This window comes from Schistocerca piceifrons, chromosome 7 (assembly GCF_021461385.2).
Source record: "Schistocerca piceifrons isolate TAMUIC-IGC-003096 chromosome 7, iqSchPice1.1, whole genome shotgun sequence".
Classification (NCBI taxonomy): Eukaryota; Metazoa; Arthropoda; class Insecta; order Orthoptera; family Acrididae; genus Schistocerca; species Schistocerca piceifrons.
Genome location: NC_060144.1, coordinates 406,487,187 through 406,510,125, shown reverse-complemented (window position 1 = coordinate 406,510,125; position 22,939 = coordinate 406,487,187). Strand labels below are relative to the sequence as shown.

Here is a 22,939-nt window from a genome sequence, read left to right as displayed (position 1 = left end):
TTCACCCTCTTTCTTCTCTTTCATATTATCAGCAACACAAACATTACACTAAACTCGGAATATATTTGCCTGATGCATGTACACTCATCTAATACAGTTGAAGACATAACCCACATACTTCATGAAGGAGAAGTACCATTGTGCTTGGAAAAAGACAATGCATTTAATTAGGCAGCTGAATCTTCCCCTCAGTGTTCCAGGCAACAATGACTTATGACTTTGACTTATTTAGTGCTATAGAGTAGGTGATGAAGAACTTGATTCAAAATTTGGTGAAAGCTTTTTTATCAGTTTGCTGGAGAGTGCCCATGATGAAAGAGTCAGTTGTTGGATCTCAGTCTTGGACTGATGGTTTGGAGTTCCCACGTTAATTGAGAATTGTATTGTGGCACCAACCATCTCCCAATGAAACAGAGTCAAGTACATTGCATCCCTCCTTGTTCACTGAAGATAACACTACTATTCTGTGAGTAGCAGGCTAGATTTCAGACTCTAGAAAATGCACTCTTATCTTCAAACAGTTCACTCCTTGATATTTAAAGTAGATGAGATTTTCAGTAATAAGGTGTGGCATAAACACCTGTAATGAGGTAAACATAGTTGTAGCAAAATGGACTATGAGGTCTGTTCTAGAAAGTCCGGAACATTCATAATTTCATACCAGTGGTGTGTTGGAATGAAATGTGGTTGGCATCGCTGCACACACCTGTGTGGAACAGGCCTCCACAGGACATGATCAGGGGAAATAATTTGCATTTAGGCCATCGTAACTGATGCTTATACAATGTGTGAACAACGTACAGGTGTCAGTGAGTAATTTGAAGTTATGCAGGTGGTATGTGGTAGAGTTTTATTTTAGATGTCATTTGTCTCGGAAAGCATCCCACTTTATTACTCTAGCTCTTATGGTTCCTCCAGGAAATTATTACTTTTAAATAAGCTGGCAGATAACAATGATGAAGTGTTATGATGGATCTGAGGGGCAAAGACAACTTCATAAGAAAGCAGAAAAAGAATTAAATGTAATGTAATTGGATGGATAAAAAAATCTACTCGCCAGGCAGCAGCAGGAGAACACACACATTTTAAAAAAGGAAAGGTTTTACTTATGCAAGATTTCAGAGCCAGTGCACTCCTTCTTCCGGCAGAGAGGTTGAAGGGGAAGGAAAAGTGGTGAAGGGAAATGAACCGGAGATGTTTAGGAAAAGGGCTTGAGTTCAGGAAAGACACTCGGAACCCTGGGGCAGATGAGATTTACCAAACATGGTTAGAAGAAAGGACTAATTGTTGTGGACTGCACCAAATGAGATTTGAAAACCTGAGAGCTTGAAGATGGAAGACTCCACATGCTTGCGTAAGTAAAACCCTTTTACATGTGTATCTGCCGCCGTTAAGTGATTAGATTTTTTTGTCTTTCCAATTACATTATATTGTCAAAAATTGCTTATTTTTGTTGATAGAAAAAGGAGTAAGAATGAGATGAAAAGGATGACTTGACAGATCAAAAAATTGTGAAAGACACCAAAGAAATATAACCAGGAACCAGATGATGGTAAGTAAACTGAAACTGAATGTTTAAATAAAGATTTTATCAGCAGCATAGGGTGGTAATTGTGACATTCTTCAGATATCTACAAGTTGGGGCATCACCTCCTGAAAATATAGTGAGATAAAATCAAATCAAAAGGAAAGGAACCCAGCTGATTCTGTTATGTGATGGAGAAATATTTACTAACCGATAGATTATAAAAAAGTACTTAAGGCATCACCTAAAACTACCCCCCCCCCCCTCCCCCCTCCTTCTCTATGCTGAAAGCTTAAATATGAATGAGACATTGTGTAGAAACTTGATTCCACATTGTGCAGTCTGTATGAAATGCATTTCTAAAGCAGGTTATTATAAAAGAATGTACTTAGATTGATTTATTATAACACTGTTGAATCCATTGATGGATAACACGAAACTATAAACAGGTGTCATTATGTTTACATCCAGCGAGAGTGCTGCCAGCAAGGAGAAAACACCACCTCCCGTCAACTGATCACATGAGACCAGCTAGCTGGCCAATTCAAGCCCATTCTCTGTGAGAGTCAAACAGTGTTTTCTGAGATGACAACACTATATTCCCTGACTCTGCCAGATAACAAAGCAGGATGCTCTTACTTTTTTGTTTGTTGACTATGCCTGTACGTAAGATTGCTTGAGTAAAGTTATGCTTCAACAGTTATGGACTGTCATACTGATTCAACCTTGTAAACTAACTATCTATTATGATGGTTTCCATCGTGATCTATCAGTATCGTCATGCCTGTGTCATTGTATGGCAAACTGACTTGTATTTAGTTTAACCTGCACACAGAGTGAAATAGTTGTGTGAGTTATTTCTTTTTCTTGTGGCTCATGACAATTATTTTATTTTTATTGGAAATTCATTGACTTTTGTTTCATATTGCAGTGTGCATATTCAAATCTATTAAATAACTGTTGCCATATAAGAGTGACTCACAAAAGAATAGGTCTGTGGTGATGAATGTATTTGAATTTCCGCATAAAAACATTTGAAAGAGGAAGGATAAGAATTAGAGAAATCTGGTATAACCCTAACCCTATTTGAGAACTACTCAGCCTTCTTTGCATGTCAATGACCCAAGCTAGCCTAGGTGAATCATGCCCTGTTCCATGTTGCTTGTTTATACCATCTTGCACTACAAATTGTAACCATCAGTAGTACTACATGTGCTGGAAATTGTGCAATGACTTAGCATAGAAAAAGAAGAAAAACTAAAATGGATAAAACAGTTAAATATGAAAAGTTTGGAAAAATGGTATGGAGTGCGGAGGAGATGAGGGGATACAGTGTAACTGGAGCAATTAGCACATCTGGTAATGGGGATGAGCAACATCTGTCTTGTTTGACGAGTCTTGGCAAATTTTTCTTACACCAATCTCTTCATTTCAGAATAGCATCTACATTCTCCATTATCTGTTGTATATATTCTAATCTCTGACTTCTGATACAGTTTTTACTTGCTACAGCTCCTTCTAGTACCAAGAAAATTATTCCCAGCAGCCTTTACACATGTTTGGTCCTTCTTCTTCTATTTATTTTCCCCATATTCCTTTCTTTGGCAGTTTTGTTGAAGACATTTTCATTTCTTTTATCAGTCCACTAAATTTTCAATATCATTCTGTAGCATCACATCCCAAATGATTTGATTTCCTCCTTAATCTATGCCACAGATGCATGTAATTCAGTTCAATGCAGTGTCCTCCAAACATGTGTTTTTCAGAATTTTATTTCTCAAGTTGAAACCTATTTAATAATAGATTTCATTTGAAGTGGAATGTTTTCCTTGCTGTATTTCTCTGCCCCATGTATCCTCGTTGCTTTTTTCCCGATGCCATATTTTGTTGTTAGGTACTGGTGCTGGCGGGAAGAACACAAATCTTCTCCATTGCGCAGTACATACCAAATTCATGGCTGTTGTGTTTTTAAATGTTACAGGCACATAAGGCTTATTTTTGAAGTACCACATTTTCCTACACTCCTGGAAATTGAAATAAGAACACCGTGAATTCATTGTCCCAGGAAGGGGAAACTTTATTGACACATTCCTGGGGTCAGATACATCACATGATCACACTGACAGAACCACAGGCACATAGACACAGGCAACAGAGCATGCTCAATGTCGGCACTAGTACAGTGTATATCCACCTTTCGCAGCAATGCAGGCTGCTATTCTCCCATGGAGACGATCGTAGAGATGCTGGATGTAGTCCTGTGGAACGGCTTGCCATGCCATTTCCACCTGGCGCCTCAGTTGGACCAGCGTTCGTGCTGGACGTGCAGACCGCGTGAGACGACGCTTCATCCAGTCCCAAACATGCTCAATGGGGGACAGATCCGGAGATCTTGCTGGCCAGGGTAGTTGACTTACACCTTCTAGAGCACGTTGGGTGGCACGGGATACATGTGGACGTGCATTGTCCTGTTGGAACAGCAAGTTCCCTTGCCGGTCTAGGAATGGTAGAACGATGGGTTCGATGACAGTTTGGATGTACCGTGCACTATTCAGTGTCGCCTCGACGATCACCAGTGGTGTACGGCCAGTGTAGGAGATCGCTCGCCACACCATGATGCCGGGTGTTGGCCCTGTGTGCCTCGGTCGTATGCAGTCCTGATTGTGGCGCTCACCTGCACGGCGCCAAACACGCATACGACCATCATTGGCACCAAGGCAGAAGCGACTCTCATCGCTGAAGACGACACGTCTCCATTCGTCCCTCCATTCACGCCTGTCGCGATACCACTGGAGGCGGGCTGCACGATGTTGGGGCGTGAGCGGAAGACGGCCTAACGGTGTGCGGGACCGTAGCCCAGCTTCATGGAGACGGTTGCGAATGGTCCTCGCCGATACCCCAGGAGCAACAGTGTCCCTAATTTGCTGGGAAGTGGCGGTGCGGTCCCCTACGGCACTGCGTAGGATCCTACGGTCTTGGCGTGCATCCGTGCGTCGCTGCGGTCCGGTCCCAGGTCGACGGGCACGTGCACCTTCCGCCGACCACTGGCGACAACATCGATGTACTGTGGAGACCTCACGCCCCACGTGTTGAGCAATTCGGCGGTACGTCCACCCGGCCTCCCGCATGCCCACTATACGCCCTCGCTCAAAGTCCGTCAACTGCACATACGGTTCATGTCCACGCTGTCGCGGCATGCTACCAGTGTTAAAGACTGCGATGGAGCTCCGTATGCCACGGCAAACTGGCTGACACTGACGGCGGCGGTGCACAAATGCTGCGCAGCTAGCGCCATTCGACGGCCAACACCGCGGTTCCTGGTGTGTCCGCTGTGCCGTGCGTGTGATCATTGCTTGTACAGCCCTCTCGCAGTGTCCGGAGCAAGTATGGTGGGTCTGACACACCGGTGTCAATGTGTTCTTTTTTCCATTTCCAGGAGTGTATTTTGTCTTATTTCAAATTTTATTTATTTATTTTCTGTGTTATGTTGAAAATGAAAGTATACCTATCAGTTAAAGAAAAAATAACTCTTCAACTGTACTCTGTTGAAAGTTTCTAAAAAGAAATCATTGTCCTAACTTCAAAGTTCTCTTTTGAGGCATTATGCCACCAATCCATCAAGACTTCACCGTATAATGAGAACAGACCCCTTTAATCTAAGACCTTCTACCTTCTGCATAACAGCAGCTACTTGACAAGGTCCACATGCCCTGTTGGCATGGAATGATGCTTTTCCACAAAATTCTGAAGGGATTTGTATCACTTCTGAATACATTACACATAGCTAGACAAGCCATTCCATGTACATGTAAGCCACTCACTGTGTCACCATTAAGGGGACTTGTGAGTGAGTAACTGTCAAAAAACAGATTTTTTTATTTTTTGTCTTAAAAATTCTCTGTAGTTTTATGAACGAGAAAAAGTTTACTTCCCAAAAAATGGACCACAGAAAGTACCAAAATTAGAGAAATTTAAAAGTGGCTGCACGCACCATGACATCCCCATGACACACAGTCAGTTGTGTTTTGCTCTCATTTGTTTCATTTTTATGACTTTTTAGTCCCTAAGTTGGCTAACCTGTGAAAGCTTTACACTTGCTTACCTTTTGTTTATACAGGGAGTTTAGTCATTGTTTGCCGTCGTTTTGGCACAAATATTTTGTTTACAGTCAAGTAATTGTGTGCATGATTTTCTTATTGCGTGTGTGAGAGTTTCTTATTCCACTTGAAAGCAATGGGAATAATTTAGAAGTTTGGTCATAAACAACGTTAATTTTATGGAAATTGGGTCACCAAACGGATTAACTCTGCTAATACGGAAACACAACATGATACAACACTTAACTTAGCTTTGGCTACTCCAAGTGCTTCGAAGCTAAAACTGAAATACTTCGACAGTGGGCTTGACAATATTAATGCTGATAATATAGAGATGCCGACTATTGATTCACCTTGTGTTATTGTTGAACACTCTGCTCTATCTGAACTAATAAATAAAACTTTGCCATGTAAGGAATGTGGCAGCAGCGGTGTGAAGGTAGTTGAAGAGAGACATGCTAGAGGAGGTTGTGCATCAAAATTAAGAATAGGTTGTAATTTGTATGGTTTAAATGAATATGGTTATATTTGTGGTGTAACTAAGCAGAAAGTGCGCAACACAAATATTAAACTTCTTATGCTATGAGGTGTATAGGCAAAGAGTACAGAAGTGCACGAATTTTCTGTGCTCTTATGGACTTGCCTCCCCTACAAGGTTTGACAAGTACAATAAAATTATTCTACAGACTTTTGAAGAAATAACAAATGATAGTATGAAAAATGATGTTCAGGAAAGTGTAGACATGAATGACAGCAATACATGTATGGTCTGCAGCCCTGGATGCATCCTGGCAATGAAGAGGCTATAGTTTCCTAAATGGTGTAGTGGCAGCTATCTCCTTGGACAGTGGTAAAGTCATTGATGGGGAATGTATTACCAAGTACTGTCATGGCTGTACTAGTGGAACTGAAAATCATTAATTTTGGATTATAGTGGAGGGATAGAATCTGAAGCTGTTGTGAAGGTACTTCACAGGTCAGTGGAGAAATTTGGTGTGATATATACATCGTACCTAGGAGATGGAGACTCAAAAGGGTACCAAAAAGTTCGTGAAACCAAACCTGCTGACACAAAAATTGTAAAAATTGAATGTGCTGGTCATGTTGAGAAAAGTTTAAGTACAAGATTTAGGAACTTGAAGAGGAATTTGAAGGGAAAGAAATTAGTTTATGGTAAGCGGTTTAGTTGATGTGGTCGGCTTACAGACAAAGAAATAGACCGGTTGCAGTATTATTATGGACAAGCCATATGACAAAATAAATATGACCTTGAGTGAATGAAAAAGGCTCTCTTGTTTCATAAATCCTCCATAGATGACAACCCTGTTATGCACTCTGCCTACCTGGTAGTGATTCATGGTGTGGCTACCATAGGGCTGTTACGGTGGGACCTACAACCATAGACATTCTTTGCCATTTGCTATAATGGAAGTTATGAAACTTATGTATAGGGATCTTAGTGACAAGATTATTAGAGAAATGTTTGCATGGTATGTCTCAAAAATCCAAATGAAGGTTTCAACAATTGTATATGGGAACGGATACCAAAAACTGTTCTAGTAGGATGAAATACTTTGAAAATAGGTGTACTAGATGCTTTTCTATGTTTCAATGGCAACACAGTGTCAAGGCTTAATGTCATTGAACTGATGGGAGTGCCTGATCGACTAAATATGCATAGAGCTCTAATAGCTATTTACTGAAGGAGACCCTTTGAAGCAGAAAATTCAGTGATGGAAGCCACCAAAGAAGCAAGAATAAGAAGAGGAAGTGTGAAAAAGAGAAGGGAGGAAGAACAACACAGGAAACAAGATGAATATGGATCAGGGATGCGTTAGTGCCATGCAGGTTTAGTAGAAAAAGCAAGTTTTAACTTTTAACTTTTAAGTTGAATTTCCCAAAAATTAAATTGTTTCATGTTCTGGTACACTTTGCCTAAAAACTATTAAAGATAGAGCGCTTAGAGTTTGTATACTGTCTTAAAACATGCTTCACTATAAAGTACACTACTCTTGTGACAGCTTTGAAAATGAAATGCTTTTTTGTAGATAAATCCTGAATTCATTTGAAAAATTTGTTATCATACTCAAAATTTTGTTGTACCACAGTTTATGGCAGCACCATCTTTTCAATAGTATGCTTTAAAGATAATAGGGTAAAGAATTTACAGGAAAAAAATAAAGCTTCTACTTTGTTTGTTTTTTGAGTAATGTGTATCTATGATGTACACAAATAATTAGCTGAGTTTATTTCACTTGCAACAAAAAAATACAATTAAAAAAGTGTGAGAGCCAAAGCTTTGGTTAATACATAAAAATGTTCCCAAAAGATGACAAGCATTATATGGGCTTACAAATCTTATTCTTTGAGTTACACTGTTTCGAAAGCTGACAATTTTTTCAAGGATTCCCCTGGTATTCACGGACCAGTCCCCTGAATAGAGGTCATCATCATCTCATGGTTAAAACAAGAATGTCATGCTGTGAACGTAGGCTTACATGGATCTGTAGCATAGAAATTGTGAGGCTAATTTGTAAGTACAAACCAGCGTATTCCCATAGTTCCTTCACCTCTGCCCAAAGTATTCCTCCCTTCAAATCATGCTGGTTTAATCACCAAATTCATTTTCCCACACTAAAAGAGAAATCTTCAAACACTTGACGTTGGAATACTGGTAATGATTTTATCTGGTGAAGTCAGTTTTCCTGATATTTTTGCACAACACATTGTATCAAAATTGATGCAGTTTGCAGAGGTCTGGGTATCAATTAAGCTGAATATTACAATATTAGAGAAGGAAAGTTGCTACTCACCATATAGTGAAGATGCTGCATCGTAGATAGGCACAACAAAAAGATTCACACAGTTAAAGCTTTCGGCCATTAAGGCCTTTGTCAACACACACACACACACACACACACACACACACACACACACACACACACGACTGCGGACTCAGGCACAACAGAGTTTTGATTTTGGTCAGCATTCAACAAATACAGCACCCATCTTGCACAAAGTATTCACAACATTCATTCTTTATGTAAAATGTACCACACTCTTCTTTTTTATATCCTGATGACACCTGCTCAAGGGCCTTTAATCACCAGTTCTCCAGTACCATATTGCCCAGTTTCTCAGTTTTCATCTATAATTGCAGTTTTGAGATGCCTTTCATGTGGATCAACTTCAGAAGAAGTACAGCCACTTTATAGTTTAGTTGCTCGTTTCTTAACTGTTGACAATGAAAGAGTAGATTCCCTATATACCATCACCAGCTTAAAATAAATTCCCTTTGACAAGGAAGTGTAAAAAGTAATAATTTTTGAAAAATCATGATTTGGCAAAATAGCTGCCTGTCACTTTATTAAAATTATCACTTTCATCAAACAGCAGACCATCTCCAGCGAAAAAAATAATATTAATTAAAGGTTATGTATTTAATTACGATCATTTGTATTGAGATCAGTTTGTATAGTAGCTGCGTAATAATTATAGGATTCATGAAAGTACTTGATTTATACACTACTGGAAAATGAAAAGAGAACAAGAACTCGTTGGCCCAGCAGAGGGAAATTTTGCAGATACACTGTTGAGGACATATACAACAAACCATCCCACCAACAGAACCATACGCATCTGAGTACATTTACACCTGGTGCCTCAATTGGTCCAGATGTCTTGCTATACTAGCAGACTATGCAAGATAATGTTCAGTCCAGTCCCAAACTTGCTCAATGGGGGCATATCTAGGGATTGTCCTGACCTGGGTAGTTGACGTACACTCCAAGAGCAGGTTGAGTGGCACAGGATACCAAGATATGTGTATATGTGCATTCTTTGTTGAAACAGCACACTGACTTGTTGGTGCTCGAATGGTAGCATGATGGGTTGAATATTGTTTGAATGTACTGTGCACTGCTCAATGTTCCCTCCATAATCATGAGAGGATGGCTATTGTAAGATGTGGCTCCCCAGACTGTGATGCCGGTTGTTGTCCCTGTGAACCTCTGTTGTGTACACTCCAGACTTTGGCCCTCACCTGGATGATGCCACACTCACGTATTACCATCGTTGCCACTGAGGCAGAAGTGACTCTCATTTCTGACAATGACAAGTCCCATTCATCCTTACATAAGTGCCTGCCATGTCATTGGCGCAGGCGGGCTGCACAATGTCGGGCTGCGAGCAGAAAAGTTTCAATAGCAGTCATGCTTCACAGAGACCTTAGTGAATGATCCTTCCTAATACCCTCAAAGCAACAGTGTCCCTAATTTGTTGTGGAGTCAAGGTGCAGTCTGACTGGCACTTCGTAAGATGTGACTGTCTTGGCACGCATCTGTGCATCGGTGCTGTACAACTTGGATTGACGAGCACGTGTACCTTCTGCTGACCACTGGCAACATCGACACACTGGAGATCTCTTGCCCCACAGATAGCACAGTTCTGCAGTACGACCACTCGGCCTTCCACAAGTTCCTTGTACACCCTCACTCGAACTCCGTCAGACGCACAACCGGTTCATGTCCACATTGACGCAGCATGTTGACAGTGCTGCAGATACAGATGGAGCCCTGTATGACACGGCAAATTGGTGCTAGTGGCTCTGGAAGTGAACAGCTATTGCGAAGCTTTTTGCAACATTCCACAGCCGATAATGCAGTTCCCTGTTTGTCCACAGCGCTACCCATTAGGTCATTGCATTAGCTGTCCTCTTGTAGGGTCCCGTGCGAGTATGGTATGCCTTAGTCACTTACATTGAGGTGTTCCTTTTTCATTTTACAATAGTGTACATTCATTAGACACTATGTTAACAGGGCGAAGAACAAGGCTAGCCTGACACTATGTGAGTCACATTTTACTGAGTAAGCCATTTCTATCTGATATGTTGCCTTTTTTGGTTGTCCATCTGATTTGCTGCCCCCCCCCCCCCCCCCCACTCGCCCCCTTCCCGGAGGCTTGCAACTCTTTTGTGAGAATATGCTTGGCTACCATGGGGCCCCAGCCTTTGCAGCATTACATCCTTTCCATGCTGTATGCTTATAGTTCCACTATTCCTTCCCCCTCTGCCTGTCCATCATATGGTTTTCTTGGTGCTGACCCTGCTTGGACCTGGTTTATGATTGGACCCCAAGTTTCCACTTCCAGTGTATTCTACAACTTTTCATTAAATAAATACATTGTTACCATTGTTGGGTTTGACCTGCCACCATTTTAAAAATTCTCTGAAGTGTGGATCGTGCAGGGAAGATCAACCAGTGTAGTGTGTGCTCCACCTTTGTGCCTTAGCATCTGTGCATCCTTCCCTTTAATATGATAATACATCCAAAACCCAGCGTGGTAGCCATCCAGTTGTGCTGGGTCGTCAAGTGCCTGCTCGATGGTAGCCCCATGGCCATGCATGGAATACACTGTTGGTGCCTGAGCTGAAAACTTCCCATGTATGCCAAGAAATGAATGCCCGTCATGACTGGGGCACGTGGACTCCAAGTGAGAGATTACTGGCCAGGTAGCTATTGCTGAGGCTGGATGGTGCCCATGGGGAGAGCCCCCTTCCAGAGTGGGTGGCACCAGGGCCGATCAGCCACAAATGAATTCAATTAAGTTACCTCCCAGTGGTGGCCAAATGACCCCAGTAGTCTCTATGTAAGAACAGTCCTCTTTCAATGCAGAGAGATGAGCCTAAAGAGTTCCCTTCGCTTGCTACACCTTGGGGGGGGGGGGGGGGAATGTAGGGCTAAATGGCAAGCAGAACAGTACTTCTTGCAATACTTGGTTTGTACAAGGACTTATGGTGATTCCTTCTTGGCCATAAAGTCCTTGTTCTTTGTGGAGAATGTAGAAAACAAGTTTGTGGAAGTGGCAGCCATCTCTAAAATGAAAAGTGGATCAATTTTGATCAAAATGTCATGCACTGCCCAGTCATGGGCACTGCTCGCTTGTAACGAGCTGGATAACATACCGGTGACTGTCACTCCCCATAACAGTCTAAATTTAGTCCAGGGCATCTTTTTCCACAGAGACTTGCTCTTACAATCTGATTGTGAGCTATTTGCCAACTTGAAGTGATGGGGTGTACACAGGGGGTCAAAGGACAATGGGATTGCTACCGGTGCCTCCATCTTGGCCTTTGAGGGTGATTGACTGCCTGGAAAGGTCAAGGTAATGGTATACCAGTGCAATATGAAACTGTATTTGGGCACTTGTTTTCATGCTGCAATGCAAGTGCTAGCTGTAGAGATTGTAGACAAGGACTGCATGAGAATGTTCGCCGTGCACCCCCCACCCCCCCATCTGTGTCAACTGTGAAAAGCACCATTCTCCCTGCTCACCAGATTGTACTGTTTTCCAGAGAGAAAAGAAATATGAGAATACAACTCTCCGGACAAACTCAATTACTAAGAGGCCAAGAAGAAGTGCAAGCGGTTGTACCCAACATGTCAAACAGTGTCATATGCTACTGCTACAGCAAGGTCACCCCTTTTGGTGATAGCACTCTTGCTCATTACACTTCCTATAGTGGGTCCTAATGGCTGCTCAGTCATGCCTGCCCCCCCCCCCCCCCCTTCCAACCCCCCATCCCCCCATGGTTAGGGCTCCCCTCTTGCTGCTTCCCCCACACCTACTTTAGGGATATTGGTCCCTACATACCAGCTGGAGACAAGTCCCCTTCCTCTAGCTTCTCTCACCAGGAAGGGGTCCTTCAGGACACTTTCTTTCAAGGAAAGTCTACAACCGGACACCAGCTAGTGGCTGCTGGTGCAAGGCTTTGTGATCATCATATTTACCTGAAACTGGTTCAGGAAGCCCTTGCAGTTATCAAAATTCTCTAAGGACAGGAAAGACAAGGAAAAAGACCTCCAAGAAGGACATTCCAGTGGCCCCCATGGCACCAGATCTGCTTTTCCACTACTGTGGCTGAGGCAGAGATTCCGGCGGCCCCTGAGGCCCCAGTTTGCACCCAAGACCTCTATATATTGTTGCCATAAGCCCTCAACCAGGGGTGGCAGTTGACCCTAAGGCATAACATGCCCTCTTGGTCACTTCATGGTCTCACTGTACATCAACAACATTATTCTTCAGTGGAATTGTAGCAGTTTTTCCACCAGGTGGCTTAGCTACAACATCTTTTAAGCACTTCATCTGCCTTCTGCTTTGCCCTTCAGGAGACTTGGTTTCCAGCAACATGTACCTCAGCCTTTCATGGATACTGGGGATATTACAAGAATCGTGCTGCCTATGACAGGGTGCCAAGTGGAGTTTGCACATATGGTCTGTACACTCTATATAGCGAGCTCGTGCCTCTTAATATATCATTGCAGGTTGTGGCTGCTTGCGTACGGGAATTTCGGGATATAAACATTTGCATTGTTTACCTCCCTTCCAATGGTGAAGTGTAGAACATACTGTTTGCTTTGGTTTCTCAGTCCCCCCCAGCTTTCCTAATCTTGGGTGATTTCAGTGCCCATAATCCTTTGTGGGGTAGAACTATGGTCATGGCCATGGTAAAGACCTCAAAAATTTACTGGCACAACTTACCCTTTGCGTTTTAAATACTGCACCCCCTCCCCTACACACACACACACACACACACACACACACACACACACACACACACACCAATGTGGCACACGGAACTTTCTTGGCCATCAACCTTTCCATTTGCAGCCTGTGTCATCTCCCATCCATCCACTGGAGGATCCACAATGACCTTTGTGGTAGTGACCACTTCGCGATCTTCCTGACCCTCCACCAATGTCACTCCCCTGAACACATGCCTAGGTGGGCTCTCAACAGCGCTGACTGGAATGCTTTCACTTCTGCTGTCAACATTGACTCCTCACTGCATGGAGATATCGATAAGGCAGTCCAGCTGATTTGGCAGTCCCCTATTCCTCGGGCGCATGTCGATGGCAGACAGTACCTTACTGGTCCTTGGAAATAGCAGAGGCCATTCGAGATCTTAGGTGGGCTCTCCAATACCATAAGTAGCACCCATCAATGGTGCACCTCATTGCTTTTAAGAGCTCCGTGCCTGTGTCCACCACCTAATAAAAAGACAGAAGCGAGAATGCTGGGAACAGTACATTTCAACCATCAGATCACTTACCTCTCCTTCACAGGTTTGGGCGAAGATCAGATGTTTCTAGGGATACCAGACACCTATAGGTGTACCTGGTATTACCTTGAATGGCACTGGCACTGTCTACACTTAACCAGACGCTGTCAATGAAATTTTGCTCTGCTATGCTCAAGCCTCAGTGACAGAATTATCAACCTGCCATTTGTGTCTTAAAAATGCAGGTGGAATGAAAGCAATTATCTTTTACTATAAGCAACCTGGAGCCATATAGTGCTCCATTCACTGAGTGGAAATTTGTCAGTGTCCTAGCCCACTGCCCTGATTACAGCCCCAGGGCCAGACTACATCCACAACCAAATGATCAAGCACCTACCAGTGGATTGTCAGCATAGTATCTTTGCCATCTTTAACCGCATCTGGAGTGAGGGGAAGTTCCCATTGCAATGTCAAGAAAGCATTATTGTCCCAGTACTGAAACCAGGTAAGTACCCTCTAGAGATGGACAGTTATTGCCCAATGTGTCTCACCAATGTTCTCTGTAAGTTGTTTGAATGCACGGTCAGCTGACGGTTATGGCGGCACATTGAGTCTCACAGTCTTCTTGCTCCATTCCACCAAGGCCATTCCGCTACTGATAATCTTGTTTGCCTGGAGTCTGTGATCTGAACAGCTTTTGCCTGACGTCAATGCCTCATAGCCCTCTTCTTCAACCTGCAAAGGGCTTCTGACCACTTGGGCACACCACATCCTTACTACCTTACATGAGTGAGATCTCTGTGATCTGCTCCCAACTTTCATCCAGAACTTCCTGTGGCACCGTATGTTCCGGGTTTGAGCTGGTGCTTCGCACAGTACCCACCAAATCCAAAAGAATGGGGTCCCACAGGGCTCTATGCTAAGTGCCCCTCTGTTTCTAGTAGCCATCAATGGTCTAGCGGCAGCTGTGGGTTCCTCAGCCTCACCCTCTTCGTATGCTGATGACTTGTGCCTGTAGTATTGCTTCTCTGGTGTGGATTTCACTGAGCATCGATTGCAAGGTGCCATACAAAATATGCAGGCATGGGCCCTCACCCATGGCATACTGTTAACCCACAAAACCCACAACTGCCGACATCATACCGTTCACCCACAACCAGAATTTTACCTCAACGAACAACTACTCAGTGTGATGGAGACTTATCATTTTTTTTGGACTGGTCTTCAATTCTCTCTTGAAGTGGATTGCCCACCTTTGCCAGCTTAAGCAGAAGTGCTGGCAGCACCTTAATACACTTTGTTGCCTCATAACACCAACTGGGGTGCAGATCACACTACTTTTTTGCAGCTTTACAAAGCCCTGATACATTCTTGCCTTGATTATGGGGGTTTGGGATACGGTTCGGCATCAGCATTGCACATACCAGATCTGATACACCACTGCACGGTTCAACTTGTGGTGGGAGCCTATCGAACTAGCTCTGTGAACAGCTTACTCATGGAGGCTGGGGTCCCTCCACAGCGGATCAGACAGCAAAAACAGCTTGCCAATTATGCTACTCTTGTTCACAGCTCCACTAAGCATCCAAATTGCCATATCCTCATTCCATACACAGTAATCTATCTACTGCAATGATGGCCCCGTTCAGGGATTGCGATCGCAATCCGCATGCGGTCTATACTCCCTGAGCTTCAGTTGTTTCCTGTTCCACCTCTCCTCTGGACCCACTGCCGTACACCTCGATGGTGTGTCCGTTGGCCACAGCTGTTCATCTCGAAGCCCTCCACCACCAATTTTTCTCCATCCTTGTCGCATCCCAGGGCTCAGAAGCAGCCTACACTGATGGCTCAAGGGTTGCTGGTCATAAAGGCTTTGCTTATACTCCTGTAGGACATACTGTCTGCTCTCCTCGCCGGATGGCTGTAGTGTTTTCACTGCATAGTTGTTAGCCATTTCTCATGCTCTTGAGTATATCTGTTCCTGCAGTGGTGGGTCCTTTCTCATCTGCAGTGGCTCCTTGAACAGTTTCCAAGTGCCCGACAAGTGCTACTCTCACCATCCCTTGGCCATTGCTATCCAGGATTCCCTCTATGCCCTTGAATAGTGTGGCCGCTCAGTGACCTGTGTCTTGACCCGGGCCATGTGGGGATCCCAGGGAATGAACTTGCTGATGGCCTGGTGGCCAAACTGATTACCAATAAACCAACACTTGAGGTTGGTATTCCGGAAACAGGCCTCCAATTGGTATTATGCTGTCAGGTTTTAGGTGCCAGGAATACGGAATGTCTCACTCTGATTTCGCCAAATAAACTGTGGGTGGTAAAGGAGGCTACAAGTCCTTGGAGGTCCTCCATGCAGGCCGTACTTGACCAACTCATGGTCATCTGATCTGAAGCAAGGACCCATCACACTGTTGTTGTGGCTCCTGTTTCCTGGTGATCCTACTCTTCTTCCACCCCTTTAACTTGGTCTATTAGACTTGTTTATCTTTTGTCCCTCTGTGCTTCTCATGCCCTGTCCATGTTGCTAGTCTTTCCAAGGCAATCCCAGAGTGGAGTACTTCTGGTAAGTGGTGGGGGCTGGGGGATGTATGTCCCATCATTGCACAGTGCTTTCCGGGGCTTCGAGCTGGCCCATAGATTGGACACCTTGCTTGCCTTTCTTACTCTGTTCCCTTTCTTATTTTTTTCCCTTATCTCATCTTTGCTGACATCGGTAGACCTTGGAGTTTACTTCCCCTGGGTTTTGCGTGGTAGGCTATCTCTGATCTGCAGTCGTATAAATCTGTCTGTTCAAGAACAAGGGACTGATGACCTAGTAGTTTGGTCCCTTTAACCATCCAACCAACCCTCTATTTTGCTTTTATTTCTGTTTTGTATTCTTTGACGTACACTACGCTTTTGTATGTAAATATACCTGAGAGTGTACCCAACATATAACAGAAAGAACCTTCTACGAGAGAGTACCATAGCAGATGGGAAGTGGCCATAGAGATTAAGTTTATTTAGGTTATTAGATCTCCATGTCGTGTGACACCCTTTTCCATTGTGAAAGTATATGGCTATGAGGTGTTTTTTTTTTTTTTGCACTGGAGAGCCACATGAATAGCTGCCTGTAGTTGAGTCAAATTATTGAGGGGTGTGGGTACTTGCTGAATGTGCTCTAGAATTGATGAATGAATTTCCATCACTTGTAGTAGTCACTGATTTACTGATCATTCAAATATTTGTTCTTTATGTCTGATAACCACAACTTGTTGATAGCCATTTGTGTAGGTTAGTATTATCCTGGTATGGTTTTTCATCATGATGGCCTCCATTAATTGTGGCATATTTCCTGGTACCACATTTGCTTGAAAGGCCGTGGAGGTTCTCCTTAGACTATTCATTAAGATAGGCTGGCATTCTGTGGTAAAGATAAGCAGGTCCTGTGGCTTATATTAAATTATAGACAAGGTGGAGTGAAGTTCCCACTCAGAGGAGGACTGTTATATACTTCATCCTTGTTGTAAATGAATATCTCAAATCCTTGCAGAAGAAAAAATTAAAGATATTCAGAAATAGGCCATTAAAACAAAGCATAGCCAAATTAAACATTACTTGTGATTGTGGCAACAGCAGGAGTACAAATGCTGTAGTCGAGGTGGCTTAAGAAGATCGCTGATAGCTTACAGTGCTGTTGCCAGCTTTCAACTATGAAGTGAAAACAGCTGCAGGTGAAAACCATATCTGTTTGCAGAGCTGTGACAACACTGAGCTATTGCCATGGAGACATTTGCAAAATTTTTTGAAGATTAGATGGGTAGATCACGTAACTAATGAGGAGGTATTAAAGAGAATTGGAGAGAAGAGAAATTTGTGGCACAACTTGACTAGAAGAAGGGATCAGTTGGTAGGGCATATTCTGAAGCATCAGGGGATCACCAATTTAGTATTGGAGGGCAGCATGGAGGGTAAAAATCGTAGAGGGAGACCAAGAGATGAATACACTAAACTGATTCAGAAGGATGTAGATTGCAGTAGGTACTGGGAGATGAAGAACCTTGCATAGGATAGAGTAGCGTGGAGAGCTGCATCAAACCAGTCTCTGGACTGAAGACCACAACAACAACAACAAGATTAAATTATTTGTTGAGATAGACTCGTGAAGCTGCCACACCCAGCCCACTGTGACTGTCAGGGATCAACTTATGCCAACATAATTACCGACCAAGAACACTGTGATTCTACACAAAGTTACTGATTTTATTATGCCATGACGAATTCCAATGCTAGCAATCTCATTCTCATCAAAGTATGTTCCACAATACATTAGTTGTAACATACTGTCATATTAGGTATAATTTAATAATCAACTGTCCTATAACCAAGGAAGAACTATTTCATGGGTCGTGTGTGTCGTGTGTGTGTGTGTGTGTGTGTGTGTGTGTGTGTGTGTGTGTGTGTGTGTGTGTGTTTTCTACTTCAGAAGGAGGTCTTTTGGCCCAAAGCTTAAATGTTTAGCAGTCTTTCTGTTGTGCATGTCGACGACTCCATGTCTCCTCTATAGGGCAAGTAGTGATCAATCTTTTCATAATATTGAAGAACTATTTCACATTTTGTGTAATTTCGTATTGTGGACCGAAAAATTTCTGTTAAAATTGAGAAAATGACATCACCTGAAAGCGTTTTGAGAGAACAAAATAAAGTTTCTTCCAGAGATCCTCATTTAAGTTCCCTGAGCAATTGTTTTACACTTTCATGCTATGTGTGCTACACTGATCTTTCACCATCCTAGCAGCGTATCTCTCAATTTGTTTGATGTTTGTGTATTGTATGTCTGTTTGATGTGAGCTCAAAATGCCGGAGCAGTACTCTAAAATATATCACACTAGACGCTTGTTTGTGTATTCCTTTGCAGGCTTTCCACCAGAGTTCTTCAAACACATCCAAGTCTTTCATTCTCCTCTACTACCGATGCCATGTGTTCTTTCCATTCAACGTAGCTTCATAATATTATTCTTAAACATTTTAACAGTGTGATGGGCTCCAGAAGTTTATGCTTATCTTGAAATGAGAGATTACATGGTTCTTTCTTTTTGTTGTGATCTTTAGCTTATTATGGTCATTATTCCAGTTTCATTTATAATAATTTTCATTCTATCAAAACTAGACATATTCATCCTCAGGGAGTCTCCGTGATCATTACTTGTGCAAAACTGTTCAAATTCAGTCTCCAAATGGCTTTCCTTTATTTTCACATGGTCATTTGTGCCAGCTGTCTATCTTCAGATCTATTACAAACAATTTTTTAAATAACAATTTGTTCAGATTAAAAATGGTTTAAGATTTACGATTAGAAAGCTTCAAAATACTTCTATAGAACTATTTCTTAAGAATTTTGAAGCTTTCTGAACAGAAATCTTACCATTTGTAATTTGAACCAATTGTAATTTAAAAAATTGTTTGTAATAGATGTGAAAATGGACAGAAGACCTGAATCCGTTCATCTGGAAATAAAGGAAAGCAATCTGGAGACTGAATTTGGACAGTATTGCAATTTTCTTTCTGTTTAGTTTTCTTTATTATTGCACTTTAAATTTAGCAATATCTGTTTTTGTTCAACAAAATAAAAGATACACTTCACATTTACAGCTGTCATAGGTGTGCGGCAGAGAAATGCTGTTGCAGTTTATTTGAACAATGCCTGCAGACATGATTTGAATCTTGTGCAACTTCATACATATAAAATTTGTGAGAATGAGAGACCATTATCAGGCTTGGACCTTGATACTTCTAAACCAGGGCACTTTTGTAGCTCTCACAGTGACAGGACAATAAAAGTCTGGGATCCTACACGCAGGTAAAAGGCTGATATATTATTGATATACAGAGGTCATAACTTCTAATTTAAGTTATATTCATTTTATCACAGACCTTATTATATTTGACTTCGTTGTTGTTATTCCAACAATAAGCATAAATTTTCAAATGTGACATCACTGATTTGGCATACCTGAGCCAGTTGTTGTAGGACCACATAATATTCAGTTGGAGAGGAATCAGTCAGCTACCTTTTTCTTCAAAAATTTACTAATCTTCCTGCATTTCCCCTAATAAAACAGCTTTCTGTCCTTGGTTAATGACCTCTTAAACCATTAATTATATAGAGGGATCCAAAAAAAAGCAGACTTTCTTTGATAGTCAATATTAATGGAACAAAGTGACATAACATTACAATTCTGGCATGGGGGGAAGGTTATTTTATGTGTTCAAAGTGGCCCCTATTAGCAGTCAAACAATATCTTGGTGGGTTGGTCTCTCACTATCCTTTAAACAATCTGTCCATCTACCTGGTAGGTTTCAAGTTGTCTCCCCTTCACTTTGCGATGGTAGATACTGGTTTAGCAGACAAAAGAACCGTTTATGAAAATTTGACTAAATACCTATCACACAAAGGTAGTAGCTGAAAGTTAATGGAACTATTGAGTGTTTGGAATTCTTGCACGAGTCATTTGAAAAAAATGTCAAAAATTTCCTTCTAGTTGTTTTATTGTTTTTAAAACTAGGAAAATGCCTGTCAAGTCCTTATTTAATTTCCCAATATCAGTTATGCAATGTTATTGAGTGCTTCTATACTTGCAGTATTTCTAATGTCAGCCAATCAGATTACCACAAATAATTTAGACTAGAAATCTCATAATACCAAAAATAAATAAAATTTAATGAAAACAAAATGTGTTTCCTTTCCACAAAATAAATTACTAATAAATTTAAAACTCAACTCCTCTTCTGGCTGCCTTTTACAAAATGAAGCTCACTCTGACATAAGTCACAAATTCCTCTATTGCGTAACAACTTTCTGATGCATACCTTTATATAGTTTTAATAAAATATCACATTCTCACTTTACATACGAGTATGTCCTGTATCCACTCTCTGTCTGTCCAAAACACTAACACAGTGATAACATGATGAAATAAGAATTTCCAAAACTGCTTTTTATGAAGTCAGAAATCTGTGATAATGAAACTGTAGATTAATACCTTATAATACCTAACTTAGTTTGACCGTGCCAGCATGGTTATAACGTATTTTAGGTAAAATTTATATCTCCAAAAGTGTGGAAGTAACTGATGTGAAATTTTAACGGTATGGTTGTGTTAACCATAGAATTTTGGTATACCGAGTGTGAAAAAGATCGATTCATATTTAATAGTGCTTCAGATTCATAGAGAGTATGTCTAATGTATTGCACGCAGCATTAAGAAAGTAGACAGCTCGCTCGGCCTAGTAGCCAGCGTTAGCTGTGCCGGTGGCAGAACCAGATCTACGCTTTCAACGCAAGATGACAAGTTGTATGATGTGCTACATTATACATCTCCTATGAACCAAAAACTACTTTCAAGTACATTATTGGTCATATTATGCCAAAATTATTACCACGACATAATTTTAACTAAACCAACAAAACCACTTACCCATGGATACTTTACAAAATTTTGAATGCCAACCAAGGAGCTTATTGAAAAATGAAAATTTGCAAAAGATTTAACTCGGTTATAGTAATACATCAGTTTTTTATGGCTTGGACTTGATAGCAATACATTGGAATTATTTACAAAAATTGTTACAAAAATATGTTTTCTACAAAATTCAAATTTTTTTATTCTTTTTAACAAAATTAATACCCATTTGACAAAAAATATTATAATTGAAAACTTTGCTTTTTCAAACTTCAATCACCTTAAGATTTTACTTTTCCATTTTTGTTGTAAAAAGAAATTTTGTAATGATGAAACCTTTGGTGAGCATTCGTATGAAGACTTTTTGAACAATACACAATCTTCGCTATGTAGAGGTACTATGGAGGGCATCTCTGTTTTATCTAAGTACACTTTCTCACAGACTTCTCAAAAAAGTGCTATTTTTGGCATCCTTGACTCATTCAACAATAATATGAGAGGGGGAACCATTTCCTATCTTATACCTCTTTTTATTTTTGTGCAGTTGTGAGCATCTACATAAAAAAATTATATATTTTCAGCACATACTTATCAATGAGACAGTGTGGGAACTTCTTTTCACATTTAGTCTTACACCAGTTTCACACCTGGGTATAATCATTACTTTGCTTCCTGCAAAGTAGAATGTTATACATTTTTCTTCCGAAATGTACACTGTTTGTTTGTCATAATCAGTACATTTACAAAAACAATTTTTTGGATTTCCTTGTCTTTACATGTCTAGTAATAACATTGCTCCACTAAAGTACTATTCTGCATAAATTCTTCTTCAGAAAAAAGTGGGCTACCCTTTACTAATCAAAAGTAAAATTGTACTCTAACTGTCCGTATCCTTGCCCAATATTCCAAAACAGTAGTCATTAGAAGGCACTTCAGACTCAAATTCACTAAGCAAGTTACTGCTGAAAACATTTCTCTAACTATAAATCTTTCCAACTTTACTCTCAAATGCTAGTAAACACATTTCTCAACTTTTAGAAAATCTTTACATATTAATGGTAACACCTACTGTTTCATAGCTTTACATAGTATATACAAACACACAATCAATGAAAAGTTACTGAAAGCATTTACAATCACTGCCTTACAATAACTGCCTCAGTTTGCTGTTGTCATGAAATACACAACCTGTTCATCATCATCTCTGTATGTAACCTCTTGACTTTGTACATTGGCGGCTTTGTACTTTGGCAATCATAACAGCATGGTCTCTGTTCTGAAAATTTTACATAAACAGGTAGAAGCACATTTCATCACACTTTCATTTTATGTAATCTTATTCTACCAAACTTTTACATACTCTCCTATCCACTACTTAGTATTTTAGTTAAGCTTTTAGTACTGAAATTTGCTCAAAAATAGTTTGTCAGTAACCTTATCTCCTACAAAACACTATGTACACTATATACACAAGATAGGGATTAAAGAACAGATGATAGCAAAAGCTCTGAATGAAGAAGAGGTCGGTTGACAGTATGAAAACGGAAAAGGAAATAGTGTTGCCAACAACTCAGGATGCCTAGTGTTCTTCAAATACCTGATTTCACAAAGAATGCGCGTCCCCTGAGGCCATTTAGTTACTACTGCCGACATCATCTTCTTGTATTTACTTCTTTAGGTCAATAACTTCCCTTTCTCCATATTGATTGACCGAGCGAGGTGGCACAGTGGTTAGCACACTGGACTCGCATTCGGGAGGATGACGGTTCAATCCCGTCTCCGGCCATCCTGATTTAGGTTTTCCGTGATTTCC

At 41.2% G+C, this 22,939-nt stretch overlaps 1 protein-coding gene across 5 annotated transcripts in view; it reads left to right on the top strand.

Annotated features, from left to right (window-relative positions):
- The window catches only part of LOC124805353, a 114,624-nt gene that overhangs the window by 50,354 nt on the left and 41,331 nt on the right, over positions 1-22,939 (top strand). For all 5 annotated transcript variants that reach the window (XM_047265890.1, XM_047265889.1, XM_047265891.1 and 2 more), the window contains exon 6: positions 19,316-19,523. In XM_047265890.1, the coding sequence (XP_047121846.1) occupies positions 19,316-19,523 (208 nt within the window). The remainder of the gene's footprint in view (positions 1-19,315; positions 19,524-22,939) is intronic.